Consider the following 24,115-nt stretch of genomic DNA (forward strand, 5'->3'; position numbering starts at 1 on the left):
GTGAGCCAAGATCCTACCACTGCACTCCAGTCTGGATGACAGAGAGAGAGCCTGTCTAAAAAAACAAAACAAAACAAAAAGGCCAGGCACGGTGGCTCACGCCTGTAATCCCAGCACTTTGTGGGCAGATCACCTGAGGTCAGGAGTTCAAGAACAACCTGACCAACATGTTGAAACCCTGTCTCTACTAAAAATACAAAAATCAGCCAGGTGTGGTGGCACGTGCCTGTAATCCCAGCTATTCGGGAGGCTGAGGCAGGAGAATTGATTGAACCTTGGAGGTGGAGGTTGCATTGAGCCGAGATTGCGCCACAGCACTCTAGCCTGGGCAACAGAGGAGACTCCATCAGGAAGGAAGGGATGAAGGGAGGAAGGGAGGGAGGGAGGGAGGAAGGAAGAAAGGAAGGGAGTGAGGGAGGGAGGGAGGAAGGAAGGAAGGAAGGAATGAATTATAGTGGCTCACACCTGTAACCTCAGCACTGTGGGAGGCCTATATGGGAGGATTGCCTGAAGCCAAAAGTTCAAGACCAGCCTGGACAACATAGTGAGACCCTATGTCTCCAAAAAATTAAAAAATTAACTGGGCATGGTGGCGCATAGCTGTAGTCCTAGCTACTTGAGAGGTAGAGGCAGGAAGATGGCTTGAGCCCAGGAGGTCAAGGCTGCAGTGAATTATTGTGCCACTGCACTCCAACCTGGGTGACAGAGCAAAACCCTGTCTAAAACATAGTGAAGTCCAAGATGTATTAAGCAAAAAAAAAGTAAATCACAAAACTAAAAATATAGTGTGATACATTTTTAGTTTATACCTAATTGTTTCATGTTATATATTTTCCACAGTGTTTGAATTTTTTGCCAATGAGCAATTATTACTTTTGTAATTAAAAAGTCATAACAATGAGAAGAGAGCCTGATATATTTTAAAAATCAGGGCCTCCTGATGAAACTGACCTGATATGGCTCTTCAGAGTCTCAGCTTTGTACATCCTGGAATCTATTTTCTTCATCTAGAGGTGACCAGATTTATAAAAACTGACTGATTGACCAAACTGACCAAAGACTGATTTATAAGATGTCAATGTTTTGATTTACACTGGGATATTGAAAGAGGCTCTGTGGCTTATGTCTGTAATCTCAGTGCTTTGTGATGCTGAGGCAGGAGAATCGCTTGAGGCCAAGAGTTTGAGACCAGCCTGGGTAACAAAGTGAGAACCCAGCTCTACAAAAAAAAATAATAATAATTAGCTGGGTGTGGTGACACATCCAGCTCCTCAGGAGGCTGATGCTGGAGGATCGCTTGAGCCCAACAGTTCAAGGTTGCAGTGAGCCATCATCACTTCACTGCACTCCAGCCAGGGCAACAAAGCAAGACCCTGCCTCAGGGGGTAAAAAAGATGAAAAGAAAGACTTGTTTTTTGTAACTCAAAAGCAGTACTGTGTGCCTTGCTTGGCCACCATCTAAACCAGAACTCTAATGGCTTTTGACATCCTGTGGTGTAGCTATGTGGTCAAAATCAGAGGATGAAGCATTGCCCCAATAACCTTCATTTGTTTTAAAGGCGGATCTGTGCTCTCTGCTATTTAGTCTATACAGAGGTACTGCTGAAGCTAAGGAGATGGCAGCTCAATAAAAAAGCAGAAAGAGGTTTTAAGGGTAGAACAACCATCTCCGTCTTTGCCAATACAGAGGAATCCGGAAAAGAAGGTGCCAAACAGATATGCACAGATTTCTTCCAAAGTCAAAGAAAACTACTTCAAAGAAGCCCTTCTGAATTCTGTAATATGGTTGAAAGTGTTTTTTCATTTCTGATTCTTTGAGAAAATTAAAGGCAGAGCCAAACTGATATCTTGGCAGAGTTCGCTACTGTATTATTTACGTTATAACTTAGATTAATTAGCATAAGATATATAGAAGCTTTATGTGGTCCTGGAATGTGATGAAATATTGTGTCCGGAATTGGTTCCTTCTGGTGGGTTCTTGGTCTCGCTGACTTCAAGACTGAAGCCGCAGACCTTCGCAGTGAGTGTTACAGCTCTTAAAGGTGGCATCCAGAGTTGTTTGCTCCTCCCAGTGGGTTCGTGGTCTCGCTGACTTCAAGAGTGAAGCCACAGACCTTCGCAGTGAATGTTACAGCTCATAAAGGTAGTGCGGATCCAAAGAGTGTGCAGCAGCAAGATTTATTGTGAAGAGCGAAAGAACAAAGCTTCCACGGCGTGGAAGGGGACTGGAGCAGGTTGCCACTGCTGGCTCTGGTGGCCCACTTTTATTCCCTTATTTGGCCCCGCCCACATCCTGCTGATTGGTCCATTTTACAGAGTGCTGATTGGTCCATTTTACAGAGTGCTGATTGGTCCATTTTACAGAGTGCTGATTGGTCCATTTTACAGAGTGCTGATTGGTCCATTTTTACAGAGTGCTGATTGGTACCTTTACAAACCTTTAGCTAGCCAGACAAGTTCTCCAAGTCCCCACCTGACCCAGAGGCCCAGCCGGCTTCACCTCTCAATATGGTGTTTGTGTTTGTTGCTATAAAAATTAGTCATTTCTCTCATGTCAAGAACATAATCCCTTTTAGGTAATTGTTTCTAGCAGGAAATAATTCCAGCTTGATCTACAATACCTTTTCTAGGAATGTCAAATACCTCTCCTGTGAGGACTTCTTAGGTGTAGGATGGCCTTTCATTTTTGTAAGGATGGTGCTAAAGATCCCATGATTGGAGACAGTGGTGAATTCTGGTAATAGATACCTTGTGCACCTAAAGTTCCTCACCTTTTTGCTACACTGCAAAGTAATAGAGAATTTCATAGGGCCTGTATTCTGCAAATACTGACATATAACTAAGCGTAGTAAAGGCTTCCACTACACTGCCATGTTCTGTGCTAAGCAGAGCATGACAAAAAACGAAAAAAAAAAACGTGCACACGTATGTTTATTGCAGCACTATTCACAGTAGCAAAGACTTGGAACCAACCCAAATGCCCATCAGTGACAGACTGAATAAAGAAAATGTGGCACATCTACACCATGGAATACTATGCAGCCATAAAAAAGGATGAGTTCATGTCCTTTGCAGGGACATGGATGAAGCTGGAAACCATCATTCTCAGCAAACTAACACAAGAACAGAAAACAAAATACCACATGTCCTCACTCATAAGTGGGAGCTGAACTATGAGAACACATGGGCACAGGGAGAGGAACATCACACACCAGGGCCTGTCAGGGAGTTGGGGGCTAGGGGAGGGATAGCATTAGGAGAAATACCTAATGTAGATGACAGGTTGATGGGTTCAGCAAACCACCATGGCATGTGTATACCTATGTAACAAAACTGCATGTTCTGCACGTGTATCCCAGAACTTAAAGTATAATAAAAACAAACAAAAAAAAACCAGCTAATTAAGCCACTTATATTCTGAAAATGTAGGTTTATATTGCTGTGACAGAGCTGAAGACCATGCTTGCCAAAATGCCTGCAAGAGAATCCTGATGTCCAAGAAAACGGAAATGGAGATTGTTGATGGTCTCATCGAGGGTTGTAAGACCCAGCCCTTGCCTCAAGATCCTCTTTGGCAATGTTTTCTTGAAAGCTCACAATCTGTTCACCCTGGAGTCACTGTACACCCTCCTCCCTCTACAGGCCTTGATGGGGCTAAATTGCATTGTTGTTCTAAAGCAAACACTTCAACATGTAGGTTAGTATTTCATTTTCCTTTACTAAAATCAGTAGAAAATGGCATTTTAATTAATGATTTTAAGCCTAGCAAACGTGCGTTATATTCTTACATGGTATAGGTTTAGCATTTAGAAAATATAAAATATTATTTCATCCAACAAATGCGTATTGAGCATTGTGTACCGTATACAAAACATTGTTCTGTATATTGAGTGCCAAAAGCACTGTGTTTTGGGGTGTGGAGGATTAGCATTGGCAGGGTAGTAAATATTTAAGATGATGCAATAGATGAATTCTATCCTTATAGAGATCATTAAGTAAGCTTACAGTTTAGAAGATGTTTTGATCTGACATCTAAGGGACATTCTCTTTATTAAATTATGAAACTTTGAACTTTTTATTATATTGGTAGATAACCTGGGTTAACACTTATAACCAGAGTTAGGTGGTAGCATATTGGCATTCATCTGGGTGATAACTTAGGGATGAAAAATTAACAATACAAATATAAGATGTAGGAATTGCAGTCTAGAGACAAAAACAAATGGAGATACCTAAGATCATGGTAGAACACAGGTACAATAGAAATGTGCTTTATTAGAGATATTTGGGGTAAAAAGGGACCCCATGTTACTAGGATATCCTGAAATGAATATAAGATACCAGGCGTAAAACAATCTTTCCTGTGGTTTCTAAATTGGATGGACCTTTAGCAAAAAATTTTGCCTAGAATAGCTCATCAAACTTTGGTAACTGTCAATCAAACTTTGGCAAATTTTTTAAAAGACATGAAGGTCAGGTGTGGTGGCTCATGCCTGTAATCCCAACACTTCAGGAGGCCGAGGCAGGGGATCACCTGAGGTCAGGAGTTTGAGACCAGCCTGGCCAATATGGTGAAACCCCGTCTCTACTAAAAAATATACAAAATTTAGTGGGGCATGGTGGTACATGCCTGTAATTCCAGCTACTTGAGAGGCTAAGGCAGGAGAATCACTTGAACCTGAGAGGCAGAGGTTGCAGTGAGCTGAGATTGTGCTACTGCACTCCAGCCTGGGTGATGCAGTGAAGACTCCGTCTCAAAATAAATAAATTAATTAATTAAAGACATGAAAAAGAGCGAGACTCTGTCTCCAAATAAATAAATGAAAGACATGAAAAATCTGAAAAATATCCAAAGAAAATTAACAAAAAGGCTTAAAGGGAAATTAAATTAGGCTTGTAATTAAGGAAATTGGGTTGCTTATAGAAGTTAATAAATATATTTATGGGAGGGATGCTGAGTGTTTCTTTGAATGCCCACAAAAAAGTTAACATCTACATAGAGTCACTAGAGGTTGGAATGGCTGTGTTGTCCCAGAAGAGCTTCAGTAAGAAAGGCTTTTCCCTCTCTCTAACCTTGATACAGGGTTTTATGGTTTGCTGAAGGCTTTCATTTTCATCAGATTTCATCTTCATAAAACCTTAGGAGATAATTGGAGAAATTTACGTAATTTTTCTTTTACACGTAAGAAACTAACTATGAGATGTTAAATAACCTGTCCAAGGCAAATACAGATTGACCACCCTTAATCCAAAAATCTGAACTCCAAAATGCTCCGAAATCAGAAACTTTTTGAGTGCTGACATGACACCACAAGTGGAAAATTCCACACCTGACCTCATGTGATGGGTCACAGTCAAAATGCAGTCAAAACTTTGTATCATGCACAAAATTAATTAAAATACTGTATAAGATTACCTTCAGGCTATGTGTATAAGGTATATATGAACATAAATGAATGTCGTGTTCAGACTTGGGTCCTAGCCCCAAAATATCTCATTAGGTATATACAAGTATTCTAAAATCCAAAATTTGGGTCCCAAGCATTTCAGATGAGGGATACCCAACCTATAGAAAGTTAAGGACTAGCCAGATGTAGTGACTCACGCCTGTAATTCCAGGGTGAGGCAGGTGGATCACCTGAGGTCAAGAGTTCCAGACCAGCCTGGTCAACATGGCAAAACCCCATCTCTACTAAAAAAATACACACACACACACACACACACACACACACAAATTAGCCAGGTGTGGTGGCAGATGCCTACAATCCCAGCTACTCGGGAGGCTGAGGCACTAGAATCACTTGAACCCAGGAGGCAGAGGCTGCAGTCAGCCAAGATCATGCCACTGCACTCCAGACCGGGTGACAGAGTGAGACTCTGTCTCTAAAAACAAAACAAAAAAGAAAGAAAGTTAAGGACTAGAAAAAGGAAAGTTTCCAGATCAAGGTACCTGATGTAACTTGATCACAGCTTCCTTATTCTCATAATGTGTAAGCCTCCCTGATAGCAGGGACCTTGTCTGTTTTATTCACCATTGTATTTCCAGTGCTTTGAATAGGCCCTTACACAAAATAGACACTCAATAAACATTGGTGGGGTGAATGAGCAAATGTAAAAGTAAAGATATCTTTGTCTTAGGGGTAAATATGACAGTCAAATAAAATATAAGGTAAATGAAAATTTTTACTTATAATTTTTTATATTTCAATAATATGAAAATTTTATTGTAAACATGTATTTTATAAATAAAATGAATATCATGTGTGAGAGCACTTTAGAAATGGTACAAATGTTTTAGCTATATACACATACTTAAGTTGCTTTGTAATCATTGAGTACTAAAAATAAGCATATTGTGTATTACAATAGTACGTAGAGGCTTTGGAATATCTTAGGGAATAGAAATGGCTTTAGTATAGTTTTTCAGGGAGAAACTAATGTACCCTAAGTCTATCATCCTTCTTAAAAGAAGTCAGAGGACCATGTCCTAGTTTTACCTTCTGTTACTGAACATAAATATAAGGGAATATATCTTTGTGGAGGCAAAACCATGTGCTTTAAGTAAAAGTAAAAAAGAAATCAGAAAGATATAGGGGGAAATAATTGTGCCAGGAACTAAGGATGCACAAATACTGTAATTGAGCATTAAATTTGGCACTGAAATTTCTAGCAACCTTGACAAAAAGAGAAAAGGCAGGTGATAAAAGAAGCCTGTTTTCCATGGAAAACAATCACTTTTTCTGGCTCTAGTTTCTAGGAAATAGTCATTTGGTTTTTTTACTTTTTTTCTCACATACATTCCAAAGTATATAGTTCACAGAGTTTTAGTTTTATGCAAATCAAATATTTACTTGGTTGGCTCATGTCGACTTCTGCATTTGTGCTCTTGTTTCAGGGAACTCTGCACTAAACTTTACAGCATGAGCTGGGGCAATACACAGAGTTGGCAAGAGTTTGATCGCTTTTGTGAATATAATCCAGCGGAAGTGTCCATGTTGACCTGTTTAGCGGATGTCCGGGAACCTTGCCAGTTGGGCTGTAGAAACCTTACTTACTGTACTAATTTTAACAACAGGTAGGACAAATTATTATACATGGAATGGAAATATTTTATCATTAATTATAAATAAGTGAAATACCACGTTATTCTGATTTTATTCCTGATGGGTTAAAAGAAAGTCTTATTTCTTTATGATTTAATCTTTAAATGCAGTATTCCATCTGGTAAGTCACCTCTGGGAAAGGAAACACCATTACAAAGTCCCTTCCAATCTAGAGATACCTCAAGCTTCTGGAATTCAAAGAATCTCTTCTGCCGTCAGTCCCCTCTCCCTTCTGCTGTACCACCAGTGGAAGTAATTCATTGTAGAATAAATTATTGTGAACTATTTGGTCATCCAAATGTACACTTTTAAACAGTTTACTTTAAAGGACCTTGAGACTGGTTGAGGTTTCTTCTCTGTGAGTCCCTTGTTTCATACAAAAATATTTCTTTACAAAAGCAATTCAAATAGATGTTTTCCCAGGGTATCAAGTATCATTAGAAAAATAAGGGACAAGAACTGAGCCTTGGAGCATATCAACAGTTAATGGTTGAAGAAACCAAAGAAAACAGAAAAGGGCACCAGAAGCACAAAGTGAGAGAACTCCATACAGAAGCAAGAGAGAGAGAGTTACTAAAGAAGAGGTGGCTGGTTTTATAAGTTACAACTCAGAAATAAAGAGGGCAAAAGGGAAGAGAATCATTCAATTGGGCCAGAAGGAAGTTCTAGATATTTTTGTCAGATGGTGTTTACTTCAAGCTAACACACATCTTATCTTTTTTAAAGTACTCAGAGTATTAAGAGTGAGAGAATTGAGATATCTTTAAAACTGGTGATAGAGTATTAGCCAGTAAAGACCTGATTTAGAGATTGAGTACATCTGAAATGTTTGAAAGTTAGACTTTGGCACATAGTTCTGGTCCGGCTTCTGGTAATCGTGGAGTAGCTTATATGAGAATAACAGCCCTACCAATACCAATTATGAACTCCGCACAAAATATAAAACAACAATTGTTTTGAAGGTATTGGAGACTGATCAAAAGCAGGAGGGTCTACATCTTTTTTTTTTTATTTTTGAGACAGAATCTCACTCTGTCACCCAGGCTGGAGTATAGTGGCATGATCTCGGCTCACTGCAACCTCCGCCTCCTGGGTTCAAGCAATTAATTCTCCTGCCTCAGCCTCCCAAGTAGCTGGGATTACAGGCGCCTGCCACCATGCCCAGCTAATTTTTTTTTTTTTTGTATTTTTAGTAGAGACGGGGCTTCACAATGTTGGCCAGGCTGGTTTCGAACCCCTGACCTCCAAGTGATCTGCCTGCCTCAGAGTGCTAGGATTACAGGCGTGAGCCACCATGAGCGGCCAACATCTCTTGAAAGATAGAAACCACACTGAGCGAAAGCCACATTTGTCCACTTCTTCCTCATAGGCACTTTCAGTTTCTTTTCATGGGGAGTAGAGTTCAAGCAGAAAGCAGCAGTCTTGGCCTAAGGAGTGAGATATCAGAGTTTGGTCCTGCCAGAGAGGCTAGATATTGAAGGAAAAAAATCCCACAAGGGAGGGAACCACAAAAAGAAATGTCCCAAAAATCCATAAACAGACTCCTTTTAAGTCCTCGGCTGACTCCTGAATTGTACTTTTGCGGGATGAGACTACAAGGAACCCAGGGGAAGGTGAACATAGATTATAGCAGTTAGCATTTGCTGGGCAGATGATTTAGAATTCAGATCATGCCAAGTTAGAAGGGCCTAGTAAACCCCATAAGGGCCAAACCTTGGGAGTACATATGACATCCAAGAGCTAAGGGTAAAGCTGAAAAACCTTAACAAAACCTGAAACTGCCTCCAGAAGAAGGAGGTATTTGTCAGTAATTTAACTGCCTGCTGGTGTGAAAACAACATTCCTCCAAAGAAGGTAACAAAATCCTAAATCCCACGAAGTATCATGCATAATGTCCATTATACAATCAAAAATTACTAGAAATGAGAAAAATAGGAAATATGACCCATAGTTAAGAGAAAAAACAATCATACCCATTGGTGACCCAACTATTGGAATTAGCTGATAAAGAATCTAATTATGATAAATATATTGAAAGATCTACAGTAAAGATAGATATAGGTGAGATAATGGAAGCTCTAAAAAAAACCACATGGAAACTCTAAAACTGAGAAATGCAATATCTAAAATAAATTTATTGTAGGGAATGGAAAATAGACACAGCAGAAGAAAAAGGTCAGTGACCTCGGAGATCGCTCAAAGAAATTATCTAAACCAAAGCACAGAGAATAAGTGATATAACATCTGTAGTAGTAACCCAGAAGGAAAGGAAAGAAAGGAGCAGAAAAATATTTGATTAAACCTTGGCTGAAATTTTTCCAAATGTGATCAAATACATTAACCCACTTTTTGGGAAACCTTAGTAAACGCCAAGTCAGATAAATACAAAGAGAGACACACCTAGCACATTATAGTCAAACTGTTGAAAACCAGAGGCAAAGAGAAATAGTTAAAGCAACCAAAGGAAGAAAAAAAGACACTTTACATATGATGGAATAACAATAAAAATGACAAGTGACTTCCTTTCAGAAACAATGGAGAACCAAAGACCATCAAGTAGTATCCCAAGTAGTATCCTTAAAGTACTCAGAGAAAAAAAAAATCTTATATTCAGTGAAAATGTTCTTCAAAAATAAAGGTATTTCTAGATATAAAAAAAAAAAAACAAACCCCCAGAATTTTCTGCCAGCAGTCTCTCACTACAAGAAATTCTTCAGTCTGAAGGAAAATGCCACATGAAAACTCAGACCTATAGAGCACTGGGATTGGAAAATGTTGATAAACATGAAAAATATCTTTTCTTTATTTTCTTTTATATTTTATTTTTCAAAAGTAATTGGTTAAAGCAAAAATAATAACAATGTATTATGGAATTTATACATAGAAGTAAAATATATGATATATGACAGTAGCAAAAAGGATAAGAGAGAGGTAAATAATTATACCGTTGTAAGTTTCTTACATTATTTGTGACATTGTATAGTATTAATTCAAGGAAAGCTGTAATAAATAATGGACATATATTATGCCTAGAGCAACCACTAATTTAAAACACAACACAAAGAGGTATAGCTAAGAAGCTAATAGGACATATAAAATGGAAAACTAAAATAATACTTGATCCATCCAAAAGAAGACAGAAAGAAAAAGGAGACAAATTGAAAACCACAGCAAAATGATAGAGACTTAAACCCAACTGTATCAATAATTACATAAATGTAAATGAACCAAAAACATCGATTGAAAGGCAGAGATTGTTAGAAAGACAAAGAATATTACTGGAGATAAAGACTATCACCTTATAATGATCAAAGTTCAATTTATCATGAAGATACAATTAACCTAAATATATATATGCACCTAATGTCAGATAGGTGCATATACTCAAAATACTTAAAAACAGAAGTAAACCCTAAAGAGAGGGAAATATTCAATCATATTCAGAAATGTTAACACCTCTCCCTCACTAATAGAACAAATGGAAAAAAATCAGTGAGGATATAGAGGATTTGAACAACATATGCTGGGTTAAAAAGCAAGTCTCAACCACTGTCAGAAGATGAAAATCATAAAAAGTGTATTTTCTGAACACAACAGAATCAAATTGGAAATCAATAAAAATAAACTATATTGAAGTATTCCCAAATATTTGGTAATTAAACAAATGCTTCTAAATAATTTATGCAACAAAGAAGAAATCACAAAGGAAATGCTTGAACCTGGGAGGCAGAGGTTGCAGTAAGCCAAGATTGCACCACCACACTTCAGCCTGGGCAACAGAGTGAGACTCTCTCAAAAAATAAAAGGAATACTATGAACAACTTTATGCCAGTAAATCCTGCAATTTAGATGAAATGGATGCATTCCTTAAAAACCAAAACTAACACAAGAAGAAGTACAAGTTATGATTATTCTTATAACTATTAGAGAAATTGAATTTGTAATTATAAATCTTCACACAAGGAAAACTTCTGGCTTTACTGGTAATGCTTACCAAACATGTAAGGAAAAAATTATGCAATTATTACACAGAATTTTTCAGGAAGCAGATAACATATCCCAACTCCTCTTACGAGGCTAGCTTGATACCAAAACCGACATGGACATTAAAAACAAGGTAACTATTGTCCTGTGTCACTCAGAGATGCCAAAATCCTCAATAAAAGATTAGGAAATTCAATTCAAGTATAGGAAACTGATTTTCAACAAGAGCAGCAAGGCAATTCAATACAAAAATAAACATCTTTTCAGCCAGGCATGGTGGTTCACACCTATAATCCCAGCAGTTTGGGAGGCTGAGGCAGTTGGAATGCCTGAGCTCAGGAGTTTGAGACCAGCCTGGGCAACATGGTGAAACACCATCTCAATCAAAAATACAAAATACTGGCCGGGCATGGTGGCTCACGCCTGTAATCCTAGCACTTTGGGAGGCCAAGGTGGGTGGATCACCTGAGGTCAGGAGTTCGAGACCAGCCTGGCCAACATGGTGAAACCCTGTCTTTACTAAAAATACAAAAAAAAAAAATTAGCCGGGCATGGTGGCGGGCGCCTGTAAACTTGGGAGGCTGACGCAGGAGAATCTCTTGAACCCGGGAGGCGGAGGTTGCAGTGAGCTGAGATCACATCATTGCACTCCAGCCTGGGCAACAAGAATGAAACTCCATCTCAAGAAAAAAAAATTTAAAAATTAGCTGGGTGTGGTGGTGTGCACCAGTAGTCCCAGCTGCTCAGGAGGCTGAGGTGGGAGGATGGCTTGAGCCTGGGAGGTGGAGGTTGCAGTGAGCCAAGATCATGCCATTGCACTCCAACCCGGGTGACAGAGTGAGACCCTATCTCAAAAAAAAAAAAAAAAAGACTGGGCATGGTGGCTCACGCCTGTAATCCTAGCACTTTGGGAGGCAGAGGTGGTGGATCACCTGAGGTCAAGAGTTCAAGACCAGCCTGGCCAACATGGTGAAACCTCGTCTCTACTAAAAATACAAAAACTAGCTGAACATGGTGTCGGGCACCTGTAATCCCAGCTACTCGGGAGGCTGAGGCAGGAGAATTGCTTGAACCCAGGAGGTGGAGGTTGCAGTGAGCTGAGATTGTGCCACTGCACTCCACCGTGGGCAACACAGCAAAAACTCCATTTCAAAAAAAGAAAAAATAAAATAAAATAAAATAAAATAAATAGAAACATCTTTTCAACAAATAATACTAGAATAATTGCATATCTTTATGGAGGGGAAAAAAAAAGAACCTCAACCTGTGTTTCACACCCTACAAAAACTGCTTCCAGATGGATCATAGAACTAAACATAAAAACTAAAAATATAAAGCTAATAGAACATCTTCACAAACTTTGTGTGGGCAAAGATTTTGTAGACAGGACACAAAATATACAATTTTAAAAGAAAAAAATGAATTAGACTTCAACAGTAAAATCTTTTGTTTGCCAAAAGATATCATTTAAAACTTGAAGGGGCAAGTCATAGACTTGAGAGGGAATATTCAACATATCATGCACAGGTGCATGCATACACACACACACACACACACACACACACACACATTTGTCAAAGAACTTGTGTATCCAGAATACATAAATAACTCCTACAACATCATGATAAAAAATAAAACAACTCAATTTTAAAATTGTGCAAAAAAGGCCAGGCGTGGTGGCTCACACCTGTAATCTCAACACTTTGGGAGGCCAAGGCAGGTGGATCACTTGAGGTCAGGAGTTCAAGGCCAGCCTGGCCAACATGGTGAAACCCCGTCTCTACTAAAAATATTTTTAAAAATTAGCTGGGCGTGGTGGCAGGCACCTGTAGTCTCAGCTACTTGGGAGGCTGAGACAGGAGAATCGCTTGAACCTAGGAGGTGAAAGTTGCAGTGAGCCGAGATCGTGCCACTGCACTCCAGCCTGGGCGACAGACCAAGACTCCATCTCAAAAAAAAAAAGAGAAAAAAATTGTGCAAGAAACTTTCAAAGACCCTTTACCAAAGAAGGACATCACAATGGCCGTTTAATCAAGTATATGAAAAAATGTTCAACATCACTAATTATCAGAGAAATACAAATTAAAACCACAATGAACTATCCCTTCACATGTGTTAAAATGGCTATTATCAAAAAGATGGAAGATAACAATTGTTAGCAAGGATATGGAGAAAAAGGAAGTCTTGTACACTGTTGATGGAAATGTTAGTACAGCCATTATGGGAAACAGTATGGAGGGTCCTCAAAAAATTAAAGATAGAAGGTACCATATGATCCAGCAATTCCACTACTAGGTACATATCTAAAGGAAAGGAAATCAGCGTGTCGAAGAGATACTTCACTCCCACATTCACTGCAGCATTATTTACAATAGCCAAGATATGGAATCAACCTGTATTCATCAATGAATGAATGGATAAAGAATATGTGGTATATATACACTGTGGAATCCTATTCAGCCTTTATAAAGAAGGAAATCCTATCTTTTGCAACAATATGAATGAAGCTGGAGGACATTAAATAAAATAAGCCAGGCACAGAAAGACAAATACGGCATGATCTCACTTATATGTAGAATCTAAAAAAATCAAACTCATGGAAGCAGAGAATAGAATAGTGGTTACCAGAGGGTGGCTGGAAAGGGTGGTGCAGGAGGAGGAAAGGGAAGAGGGAAGAGAGAGGGGAGAGGATTGGGAAAATGTTGGTCAAAGGACACAAAATTTTATTTAGACAAAAGGAGTAAGTTCAAGAGATCTATTATACAATGTGGTAACTATAGTTAACAGTGAGTTGTATACTTGAAAGTTGCCAAGAGAGTAGATGTTAAATGCTCTCACCACAAAAAAATTATAAGTATGTAAGGTAATGCATATTTTAATTAGCTTAATTTAGCCATTCCGCATGTGTCATGTTTAAATATATTGTGTTGCACACAATAAATATAAAATTTTTGTCCATTAAAAAAATTTAAAAGAGATAGCCATCTAGTTCATTAAAGGGTTCATTATTGTCAGTCATGGCAAAATACAAATTAAAATAGCAATTCGGTGCCTCCTCACCCTCACGAGAATGCCTGAAATTAAAAGACTGGTAAGCATATGAAGCAAGTGGAATTCTTGTAGTATGTTACTACTGGGAGTAGAAGATAGTTTGAGGACTTTGGAGCTTTTTTTCAGTTTCTTCAAAAGTTAGATCTATGACCTAACAATTTTATCCTGAAGCATTTACCCAAGAGACATGAAAACATATGTCCAAATAAAGACATGTCTAGTACCCTTATTCATAATAGCCCCAAAAATGGGGGAGAAGACCCAAAACATCTGTCAGGAGAATGAAAGAATATAACAATGTGATGCATCCAAACAATGGGATAGCAATGGATGAATCTTACGTTAAGAAAAAAAGCCCAACACAAAATACATTCTTGACACATGAGATCCAAGAATAGGCAAATGTAATCTATGGTGATAAAGATCAGAATATCCTTTCCTCTGCTGGAATCAGAGATTGACTAGAGGGGAAACAAGGGTACTTTATAGGGTGATGAAAATGTTCTAGGCCAGGCATGATGGCTCACACCTATAATCCCAGCTCTTTGAGAGGCCAAGGTGAGCAGATCGCTTGGGCCCAGGAGTTTGAGACCACCCTGGGCAACATGGCAAAACCTTGTCTCTAAAGAAAATACAAAAATTAACCAGGTGTGGTGGTGGGTGCCTGTAGTCCCAGCTACTTGGGAGGCTGAGGTGGGAGGATCACCTGAGCCCACGAGGTCGAGGCTGCAGTGAGCTGTGATCATGCCACTGCACTCCAGCCTGGGTGACAGAGTGAGAACCTGTCTCAACAACAATAACAACAACAACAACAACAACAGTGGAGCTTTCCAGTGACTATAAAACATGTGATACAACAACAGATTGAATGCAGAAGCAGATATGAAAATCCAACTGAGTTCTATTAAGCCAGACATTACAGAGATTTGCAAAACTGTAAAACAGTCCTATTCTTCTCACTAATGTTTACTTTGGAAAATAGTTATTTTTCATAAAAATACTTATATTAACATGTAATGGGTTTATTATAATTTTAAATAACTTGATAACTACTTTAAAATTTGCTTAAATTTTTTTCAACATGGGGTATTCCTATATTGCCCAGGCTGGCCTCGAACTCCTGGGCTTAAGCAATCCTCCTGCCACAACTCCTGAGTAGCTGGAACTAGAGGCATGCCACAATTTTTTTGTTTGTTTGTTTTTGTTTTTGTTTTTGTTTTTGTTTTGTAGAGATGAAATCTTGCCATGTTGCCCAGACTGGTCTCAAACTCTTGAGCTCAAGCTATCTTCCTGCCTTGGCCTCCCAAAGTGCTAGGATTGCAGGTGTGAGCCACTGCACCCAGCCTAGAACAGGCAAAATTAATCTATGGTGATATAAGTATAAATAGTTATGGCCTCTGAGTTGCAGTCAGCAGGGAGGCATTAACTCAACAGCAGCACAAGGGAACTGGCTGAAATGTTGGATGGGTTCCTTAATTGACTTAGATGTGCTTATGGATGTACATATTTGTCAAAGCACACCAAGCTGTACCCATAAAATTGGTGCATTTTGCTTTTGTAAATTTTGTCGCCATTTAAAAAAGTTGGCCTCAAAATATTTATTTTATGAAATGAAATGGGATAGTCTGGGGATAATAGTCCTGTTTGGAGCATTGTGAAGTTTTAAACTGCCCCACAAGAATCTGTTAAAAAGAAAACATGCAATCAGAGTTTAATGCTAGTGTCTACACTGAATCTTCATACAGTCGAAGCTGATATCCTTTCATGGGTTGTGTGTGCTTTCTTAAGAAAACCAGATTTTTATGATGCACTAGTATGTCAGGATTTTACTCGTTGCTTCTCTCTAGAAAATAATTGCCTCTTGATTCTTTCTGACCTTTTTTCTCTTTAGGCCAACAGAACTTTTCAGAAGTTGTAATGCACAGTCAGATCAAGGAGCCATGAATGACATGAAGTTGTGGGAGAAAGGAAGCATAAAGATGCCATTTATCAATATACCTGTTCTTGATATTAAAAAGTGCCAGCCAGAGATGTGGAAAGCAATAGCTTGTTCACTGCAGATTAAACCTTGTCATAGTAAATCTCGGGGAAGTATTATTTGCAAGTAAGTTTCTTTCATCCTTATGATTCTCCAGCTTTAGTTCAGACCCTCCATGATCTCTAGCCAGAGCCTCTCCATGGAATTTTCTCTCTTACCACTTCCTTTGCCTGTCACCCCCGCATGTCAAATGCTTTCCCACTTTTTCCTCCTCTAGTTGAAATACTGCTCTCCTCATCACCACCTACTGGCTGTCCTTGTCTCCTCTGAAACACCAGACATTCCTGTAGTCTTCCTGGATTTCTCCAGCTGAAAGTAATTTATCCTTACTACAGATTCCTATAGACCTTTATTTGTATTTCTCTTATGGAACTTAGTTAATGAAACATTTATTAAATACCTCCGATGCCCAATTCTATTTTTATATGTTAATTTATGTACTTGCCTTATATTCTGTTAGACTTTGCTCTTCTTCTTCTTCTTTTTTTTTTTTTTTTTTTTTTGAAATGGAGTCTCACTCTGTGGCCAGGCTGGAGTGCAGTGGCATGATCTCAGCTCACTGCAACCTCCACCTCCCAGGTTCAAGCAATTCTCCTGCCTCAGCCTCCCGAGTAGCTGAGACTACACGCCCAGCTAATGTTTGTATTTTTAGTAGAGATGGGGTTTTACCATGTTGGCCAGGATGGTCTCAATCTCTTGACCTCGTGATCCACCTGCCTCGGCCTCCCTAAGTGCTGGGATTACAGGCCTGAGCCACTGCGCCCAGCCGACTTTGCTCTTCTTAAGGAGCTTATTTTGCTTAGGAAATCGAGGATCAAGTAAAGATAGGAGCTGCTATAGTGGGTGAAACCAAAAGCATTTAACACATAGTAATCTGCCCATTGTTCTTCACATATCTTTTTTTCCAAAAGTTTTCCAAAACCAAGTTAATATCCAGCCCCTAAGCTGTTGGTATGTGGCTCAGTGCTGCTGGGTACCTTAATAATTTCAACCTTAAACAGAGTGCAGTCTATTCTCCGACATGGCTTGGGGATAACCTGATGGGGAAATACTGAGGTATAACAATTAGGTAACAAGCAAGAGGCAACAAGAGGGGAATATGCAGACTCTTAGCACAGAAAACTTGTAGGAGTCAAATCCCTATTGAAGACCAAGAACATTTTAAAGTAGTGGACTTCCTAGTTGTTATAGGCCAGATGCTAACGTTGATAACTAAAAAGAGACTTAGATAAGGAAGGGAAGGAGAAAAGAGGCAAGCAAGCAAACAAGCCAGCATAAGGTCCTAGAAGTGAGGATATATGATTTTTGCAAAGAGTAAATCAGACTAGCTTCATTTAATTTCCTTTCAAAGGTACTGAAAAGCCACATTGCTGGTAGTAACAGTACAAAGAAGTGTACAATTTGAGTAAGGGCTTTGGTCTCAGACAACAGAAAGTTAGGGGTGCTTTGAACTTATTATTCAACCTGAGCTCTACTGTGACTCTTGTTCTCTTTTGCCATACTTAACCAATTATGAAACATGTTAAATTATGAAAGCTCACTTTCTGGAAAGCTTCAGAAACACGTCATGTTGACTGGACAACATGAGGAGGTTCCTCAAGCTCTAAACTTATGTGCATTTTTTTTTCAAGATCAGATTGTGTGGAGATTCTTAAAAAATGTGGAGATCAGAACAAATTCCCTGAAGACCACACAGCTGAAAGTATTTGTGAGCTTCTGTCGCCTACAGATGATCTGAAGAATTGTATACCTTTGGATACATACCTCAGTAAGTACTTTTTTGTATATGTGTTTTTAGATTTCAAATACTTCTCTCTTCCAACTATTTGTTTTACTATTTGTTTTGGATGAGCATTTATCTGTTGAGAACATGGGGTTCAATGATACCATCTCAATCACAGACTCTTGTTTGCTTGGCCTTTTTGGCCCAGGAAAGAATTGTTGTTTTAAAATATGTAAGCAGAAGTGATTCTATCAGTCTGAGGGAGTACGAACTGTTGTCAGTCAGGAATTCTAAGCAGTGACTCAGGGGGCCAGCATTCTTAGATAACCAGCTCCATATCATTGCTGTCTTCTTACCATAATAATGACTAGAAAGTGGAATTTACCCCCAGAGACTATCAGCCTTTTGTCATCAAAGTGTCAGTGGATGAGAGCCAGGAATTGGCTTGGACTTACTCACCCAACAGGGTATAAAAAATGATAGTCTAGGCCAGGCGTGGTGACTCAAGCCTGTAATCCCAGCACTCTGAGAAGCTGAGGCGGGTGGATCACGAAGTCAGGAGATCGAGACCATCCTGGCTGACACGGTGAAACCCCATCTCTACTAAAAATACAAAAAAATTAGCCAGGCGTGGTGGCGGGCGCCTGTAGTCCCAACTACTCCGAAGGCCGAGGCAGGAGAATGGCGTGAACCCGGGAGGCGGAGCTTGCAGTGAGCCAAGATTACACCACTGCACTCCAGGCTGGGCGACAGAGCAAGACTCCGTCTAAAAAAAAAAAAAAAAAAATGATAGTCTAGCTTAATATGTAAAAATGGAACTTATCGCACTGCTTCAGTTTTTCTCTGCCAAATACTCCCGCCAAAAGCTAGAAGAGCGTGTTGCTATCTCATTGAGGGATCCTGGAGCTGGAGCTCAGCTTCTTGGCAGTGAGACCCATACATGGTGGAAACCAGGGGATCCATACAAGTAGAACTCCTACACACCCAGTAGTTAAGATAAGGGAAGGGTTCAGGCTGCCACCAGGGGGCATCTGTGCCATGAGCTGGCTACAAAGGCAGACAGTGAAGTCAGCTCCTACTTGCTTTGTTTTCCTGTGTTAGGTAGGATTAACAAAAAACAAAACAAATAGAAGTAAAAGAAACCCCAGAAACGAATAGTCTAGGGCTTCATCATCAGGAATCCAGGCTCCTTTTATCTTTCCCCACCATCCTTAGCATTTAGCTTCAGTCATCAAGATTACTTCGTGTACTTTGTCATCACAACATGGCTATTGGAGTTCTAACCACCATAATCTAGTTCCAGATGGTAAAAAGGAAGGGAGAGAGCAAACAACTTCTCCCTAGTCACACTGTCCACCCCTAGTTGTAAGGAAAACTGAGAAGGTTTTTTTTTTAGCTCTGGGCCCATTGCGGCCCTAAGTAAAATTGGAGATCTTTTAGTAATCAGGGAGAGAAAAGTATGTGCTAGATTTGTAGCTGGTAGTATTTGCTATATTTTCTCAAGGCCAACAAACTGTGTCCCTTAACCTTTGTGACCAATATAGCAAAAAAGAGAGCATTAGACTGGAATTTAGACCTTTGTGTCTTTGAGCAGATCACTTCTTTGAGCCTCAGCTTCCCTATTTATGAAATAATTAGGCAAAATGAGATGAACTCCAAGGGCCCTTATACCTCTGTTAGTCTTGGAGTATGAGTCTGGCCTAAAATCAAGTAAGCAACACTTACTGTATTTATAATTCTAGATTCTATTACAGCAGGCAAATATTTGTGTAGAAGGAAACTATATCAATGGGAGGAAAATTAAATATCTCTTTAAATATCACACATGCTTTCTATCAAGTGAGACTCTTCCTTGGCCATGATTTCCAAAGTTAAATATAATCATGGTTTGGAGTCCATACATATTACCATAATAAATTCTCATTTATGATAAAACACACTAAATTATCCCTCTTAGACATCTTATTTGACCACCCTATCCAAAATATACCTGTCACTTTCTATCCCCTGACACTACTTATTACTTAAAATTTTCCGACTTATTTATTTATATATACACATATATATACATAGCATGTGTGTGTGTATGTGTGTATGTGTGTGTGTGTGTATATATATATAGATATATATATATTTTTTTTTTTTTTGAGATGGAGTCTTACTCTATTGCCCAGGTTGGAGTGCAGTAGTGCAATCTTGGCTCATTGCAGCCTCTGCTTCCCAGGTTCAGGCCATTCTCCTGCCTCAGCCTCCCGAGTAGCTGGCACATGCCACCACGCCCAGCTAAATTTGGGGTGGGGGGGGCTTTGTTTTTTTGAGAAAGAGTTGCACTCTGTCTCCCAAGCTGGAGTGCAGTGACGTGATCTCAGCCCACTGCAACATCTGCCTCCCGGGTTCAAGCAATTCTCCTGCCTCAGCCTCCTGAGTAGCTAGGATTACAAGCACCTGCCACCATGCCCAGCTAATTTTCATATTTTAGTAGAAACGGGGTTTCACCATGTTGGCCAGGCTGGTCTCAAACTCCTGGCCTCCAGTGATCCGCCCGCCTCAACCTCCCAAAGTGCTGGGATTACAGGCGTGAGCCACTGTGCCCAGCTCATACATAGTATATTTATTGTCTGTTTCTCTACTAGATGTAAACTCTATGTTAGAGACTTGTCTATTTTGTTCATCACTGTATCTCCAGCACCTAGAACCTTGCCTGGAATATTGTAGATCCCAATAAATAAAAAAATGAATGAATGTATGTTTATGCTTAATTCATCTTTCATTCGCAAATGAAAGAATCTTGGTGTTTTAATAGCTTGGTAGAATCAGGCCTTACTTTATGCTCATGAGCTCTTCATTTATTCCAGCCATAACTAATTCAGATAATTTACAGTTCTCTCTTACTCTTTTAGGTTGGTTAAACTAATCTGTTTTGGTTTTTTCAGGGCCAAGTACTTTAGGTAACATTGTAGAAGAAGTGACTCATCCCTGTAACCCAAATCCTTGCCCTGCCAATGAGCTCTGTGAAGTAAACCGAAAAGGATGTCCATCTGGAGATCCCTGTCTTCCATACTTTTGTGTTCAAGGTAAGAGGTAGGTGGGTGTGAGAAGAGGATGGATAGGTGCTGCTAGTGTTTCTTTATAGGAGCTATCTTTCTTTTTTTCAATCCTGCTCCTTCTGTAATATAGGGGTTATCTTTGGAGTGAGATTATAAGGGACTTCATGTTCTATATTATGTTTTTCTATAATGTTTGAGATTTTCTCATTAAACATGTATTATTGATGTAAACAGGAAAAGACAGACACTTGTAATCCTCCATTGTTATTTAAATTGTAAACTAATAATAACAGTCTAAAACTTGACTCTTGTGAGTTGCAGGGTTCTAGACTATGAAAGAAAAGAAGCTCAGACCAGCTTTTTGTACTTTCTCTTCTATGTTATAATGTTTGAAAAAAAATACATTGTTCATGTTTTTTCTTTTCTTTCCTTTAGTATATAGAGAAATAGCATATTCAATAGAATGTATAGCTATCTCCATAAAGTTTAATGTCATGTTGAAATGTATATAACTTTAAGGCTGAAGGATTTTTATCCCATAGAATTATGATAGTCTTTATCTTTCTGTCAATCCGTTTAGAATATAGTTGTTGCAACATTTTGCTTCTTTTTGTCTACTTCCCAATTGAGAATGTTTCTTTATCATGTTAGAATCAAGATTTAAAAAAAGGCTGGGCGCAGTGGCTCACGCCTGTAATCCTAGCACTTTGGGAGGCCGAGGCGGGCGGATCACGAGGTCAAGAGATTGAAACCATCCTGGCTAACACGGTGAAACCTTGTCTCTACTGAAAATACAAAAAATTAGCCAGGCATGGGAGCGGGTGCCTGTAGTCCCAGCTACTTGGGAGGCTGAGGCAGGAGAATGGCGGGAACCCGGGAGGCGGAGCTTGCAGTGAGCTGAGATCGTGCTACTGCACTCTAGCCTGGCGGACAGAGCCAGACTCCATCTCAAAAAAAAAAAAAAAAAAAGGAAAAAAAAAACATTTTTTTTTTTTTTTTTTTTGAGATGGGGTTTCACTCTTGTTACCCAGGCTAGAGTGTAATGGCACTATCTTGGCTCACTGCAACCTTCACCTCCTGGGCTCAAGCAATTCTCCTGCCTCAGCCTCCCAAGTAGCTGGGATTACAGGCACCCACCACCATGCCCAGCTGCATTTTTAGTAGAGACAGGGTTTCACCATGTTGTCCAGGCTGGTTTTGAACTCCTGACCTCAGGTGATCTACCCACCTCAGCCTCTCAGAGTGCTGGGATTACAGGTGTGAGCCACTGCGCCCGGCCTTAAAATATTTTTAAAGTAAAATAAAGCAAAAGATGAAATAAGCATGATGTCTCAAAGGATCATCTATAATATATGTGTGATACTGTAATATATTGGCTATAGAGTCATAATCTTGTCAAAATTGGAAATGTTGGACTGTTTTAAATTTCAAGATAGTATTTTCTGTCCATTTACCCTTACATTATAAGTTGGTCAGTATTTTCTTTGGCAAGAAAATAAGATATAGTTACTTAAAATGGTGACATCTGAATTTCATATTATTTAAATATAGAATTCAATTCAGGGGCTGGGTGCAGTGGCTCACACCTGTAATCCCAGCACTTTGGGAGGCCGAGACAGGCAGATCATGAGGTCAGGAGATTGAGACCATCCTGACTAACACGGTGAAACTCCATCTCTACTAATAATACAAAAAAAATTAGCTGGGCATGGTGGTGGGCACCCGTAGTCCCAGATACTCGGGAGACTGAGGCAGGAGAATGGTGTGAACCTGGGAGGTGGAGCTTGCAGTGAGCCGAGATTGTGCCACTGCACTCTAGCCTGGGCAACAGAGTGAGACTCTGTCTCAAAAAAAAAAAAAAAAAAAAATTCAATTCAGAATCCTCGTTTCATTAAACTCAGAAAACCCATCATATAATAAGATAGAAAATGAAAGATGGGTTTTCCATAAGCCCACCCAAACATGCAGTTTTTCCTTGAATTTAAGGTATACTTGTTTTCCATCACGAAAAGTTTTTCTGAACAATATTATTCTAAAAATACTGGCCAGGCGCGGTAGCTCACGCCTGTAATCCCAGCACTTTGGAAGGCTGAGGTAAGTGGATCACGAGGTCAGGAGTTTGAGACCAGCCTGGCCAATATGGTGTAACCCTGTCTCTACTAAAAATACAAAAATTAGCCGGGTACAAAAATTAGCCGAGTGTGTGGTGGCATGTGCCTGTAGTCCCAGCTACTCGGAAGGCTGAGGCAGAAGAATCACTTGAACCCGAGAGGCAGAAGTTGCACTGAGCCAAGATCGTGCCACTACTCTCCAGCCTGGGCAACAGAGCAAGACTCCGTCTCAAAGAAAAAAAAAATACTGTTAGTTTCCCTATTCAATTTTTTAAAATATCTGTGATTTTAAAATATTTTTTACTAGCCCCTAAAAATAAAAAGTTACATATCTATAATAATAAAAATAAAAATAAAAAAAGTTACATATCTTACAGCACTGTTATACTGAATGATAGGTCGCTTTGGGGTACAGATCTGTAATCACCACCATCTTCCAGAATATGGAATTTTAATTTGAGAGGTATGTTTTTGGCCAATGAACCAAAGCAATTCCTTAATTTGGTGAAAGTTCTATTACATAATCTTTAATAGTGATAGTACCTATAAGACTTTTATCAAGTGTATATCTAATGTTATAAAACAATGTCATAGAACAGTACCATCTCTCTCAGCTAATTTTTGCTTGTACAGGTTGCAAACTGGGAGAAGCTTCTGATTTCATTGTCCGTCAAGGGACACTAATCCAGGTGCCATCATCTGCAGGGGAGGTTGGTTGTTATAAAATCTGTTCATGTGGACAAAGTGGACTCTTAGAAAACTGTATGGAAATGCACTGTATAGACCTCCAGAAGTCTTGTATTGTTGGAGGAAAAAGAAAAAGTGAGTCTTAAGCTCTGTTTTTGTTTTTAATATGGAATTAGTTATTTTTACTTTGTAGGAAGAATACTGGATAGATTCTGACCAAAGAGTAAGGTCTGCATATCAGATACTCCAGGGCAGTATTTTTCAAACTATACAGAGCACTAGGACTTCTAAGGAAGTCATTAGAAGTCCCCTCAATAAGAGGCTAATGGCTAATAATAATTAATATTTATTGAATTCTAATCATGTGCTAA

The 24,115-nt window shown here is 39.2% G+C and overlaps 1 protein-coding gene across 5 annotated transcripts in view; it reads left to right on the forward strand.

The window, feature by feature from the left end:
- RECK (reversion inducing cysteine rich protein with kazal motifs) overlaps window positions 1-24,115 on the forward strand; it is an 88,502-nt gene that overhangs the window by 47,717 nt on the left and 16,670 nt on the right. For 4 of the 5 annotated variants that reach the window (XM_032164132.2, XM_058445604.1, XM_058445603.1 and 1 more), the window contains 6 exons: window positions 3,430-3,697; window positions 6,896-7,075; window positions 16,030-16,242; window positions 17,808-17,944; window positions 20,833-20,973; window positions 23,691-23,879. In XM_032164132.2, the coding sequence (XP_032020023.1) occupies window positions 3,430-3,697; window positions 6,896-7,075; window positions 16,030-16,242; window positions 17,808-17,944; window positions 20,833-20,973; window positions 23,691-23,879 (1,128 nt within the window). Of the gene's footprint in view, window positions 1-840; window positions 1,944-3,429; window positions 3,698-6,895; window positions 7,076-16,029; window positions 16,243-17,807; window positions 17,945-20,832; window positions 20,974-23,690; window positions 23,880-24,115 lie in introns of those variants that run through there. The other variant, XM_032164134.2, reaches the window with a different exon arrangement.

This window comes from Hylobates moloch, unplaced genomic scaffold, assembly GCF_009828535.3.
Source record: "Hylobates moloch isolate HMO894 unplaced genomic scaffold, HMol_V3 SCAFFOLD_10, whole genome shotgun sequence".
NCBI classification, from domain to species: domain Eukaryota; kingdom Metazoa; phylum Chordata; class Mammalia; order Primates; family Hylobatidae; genus Hylobates; species Hylobates moloch.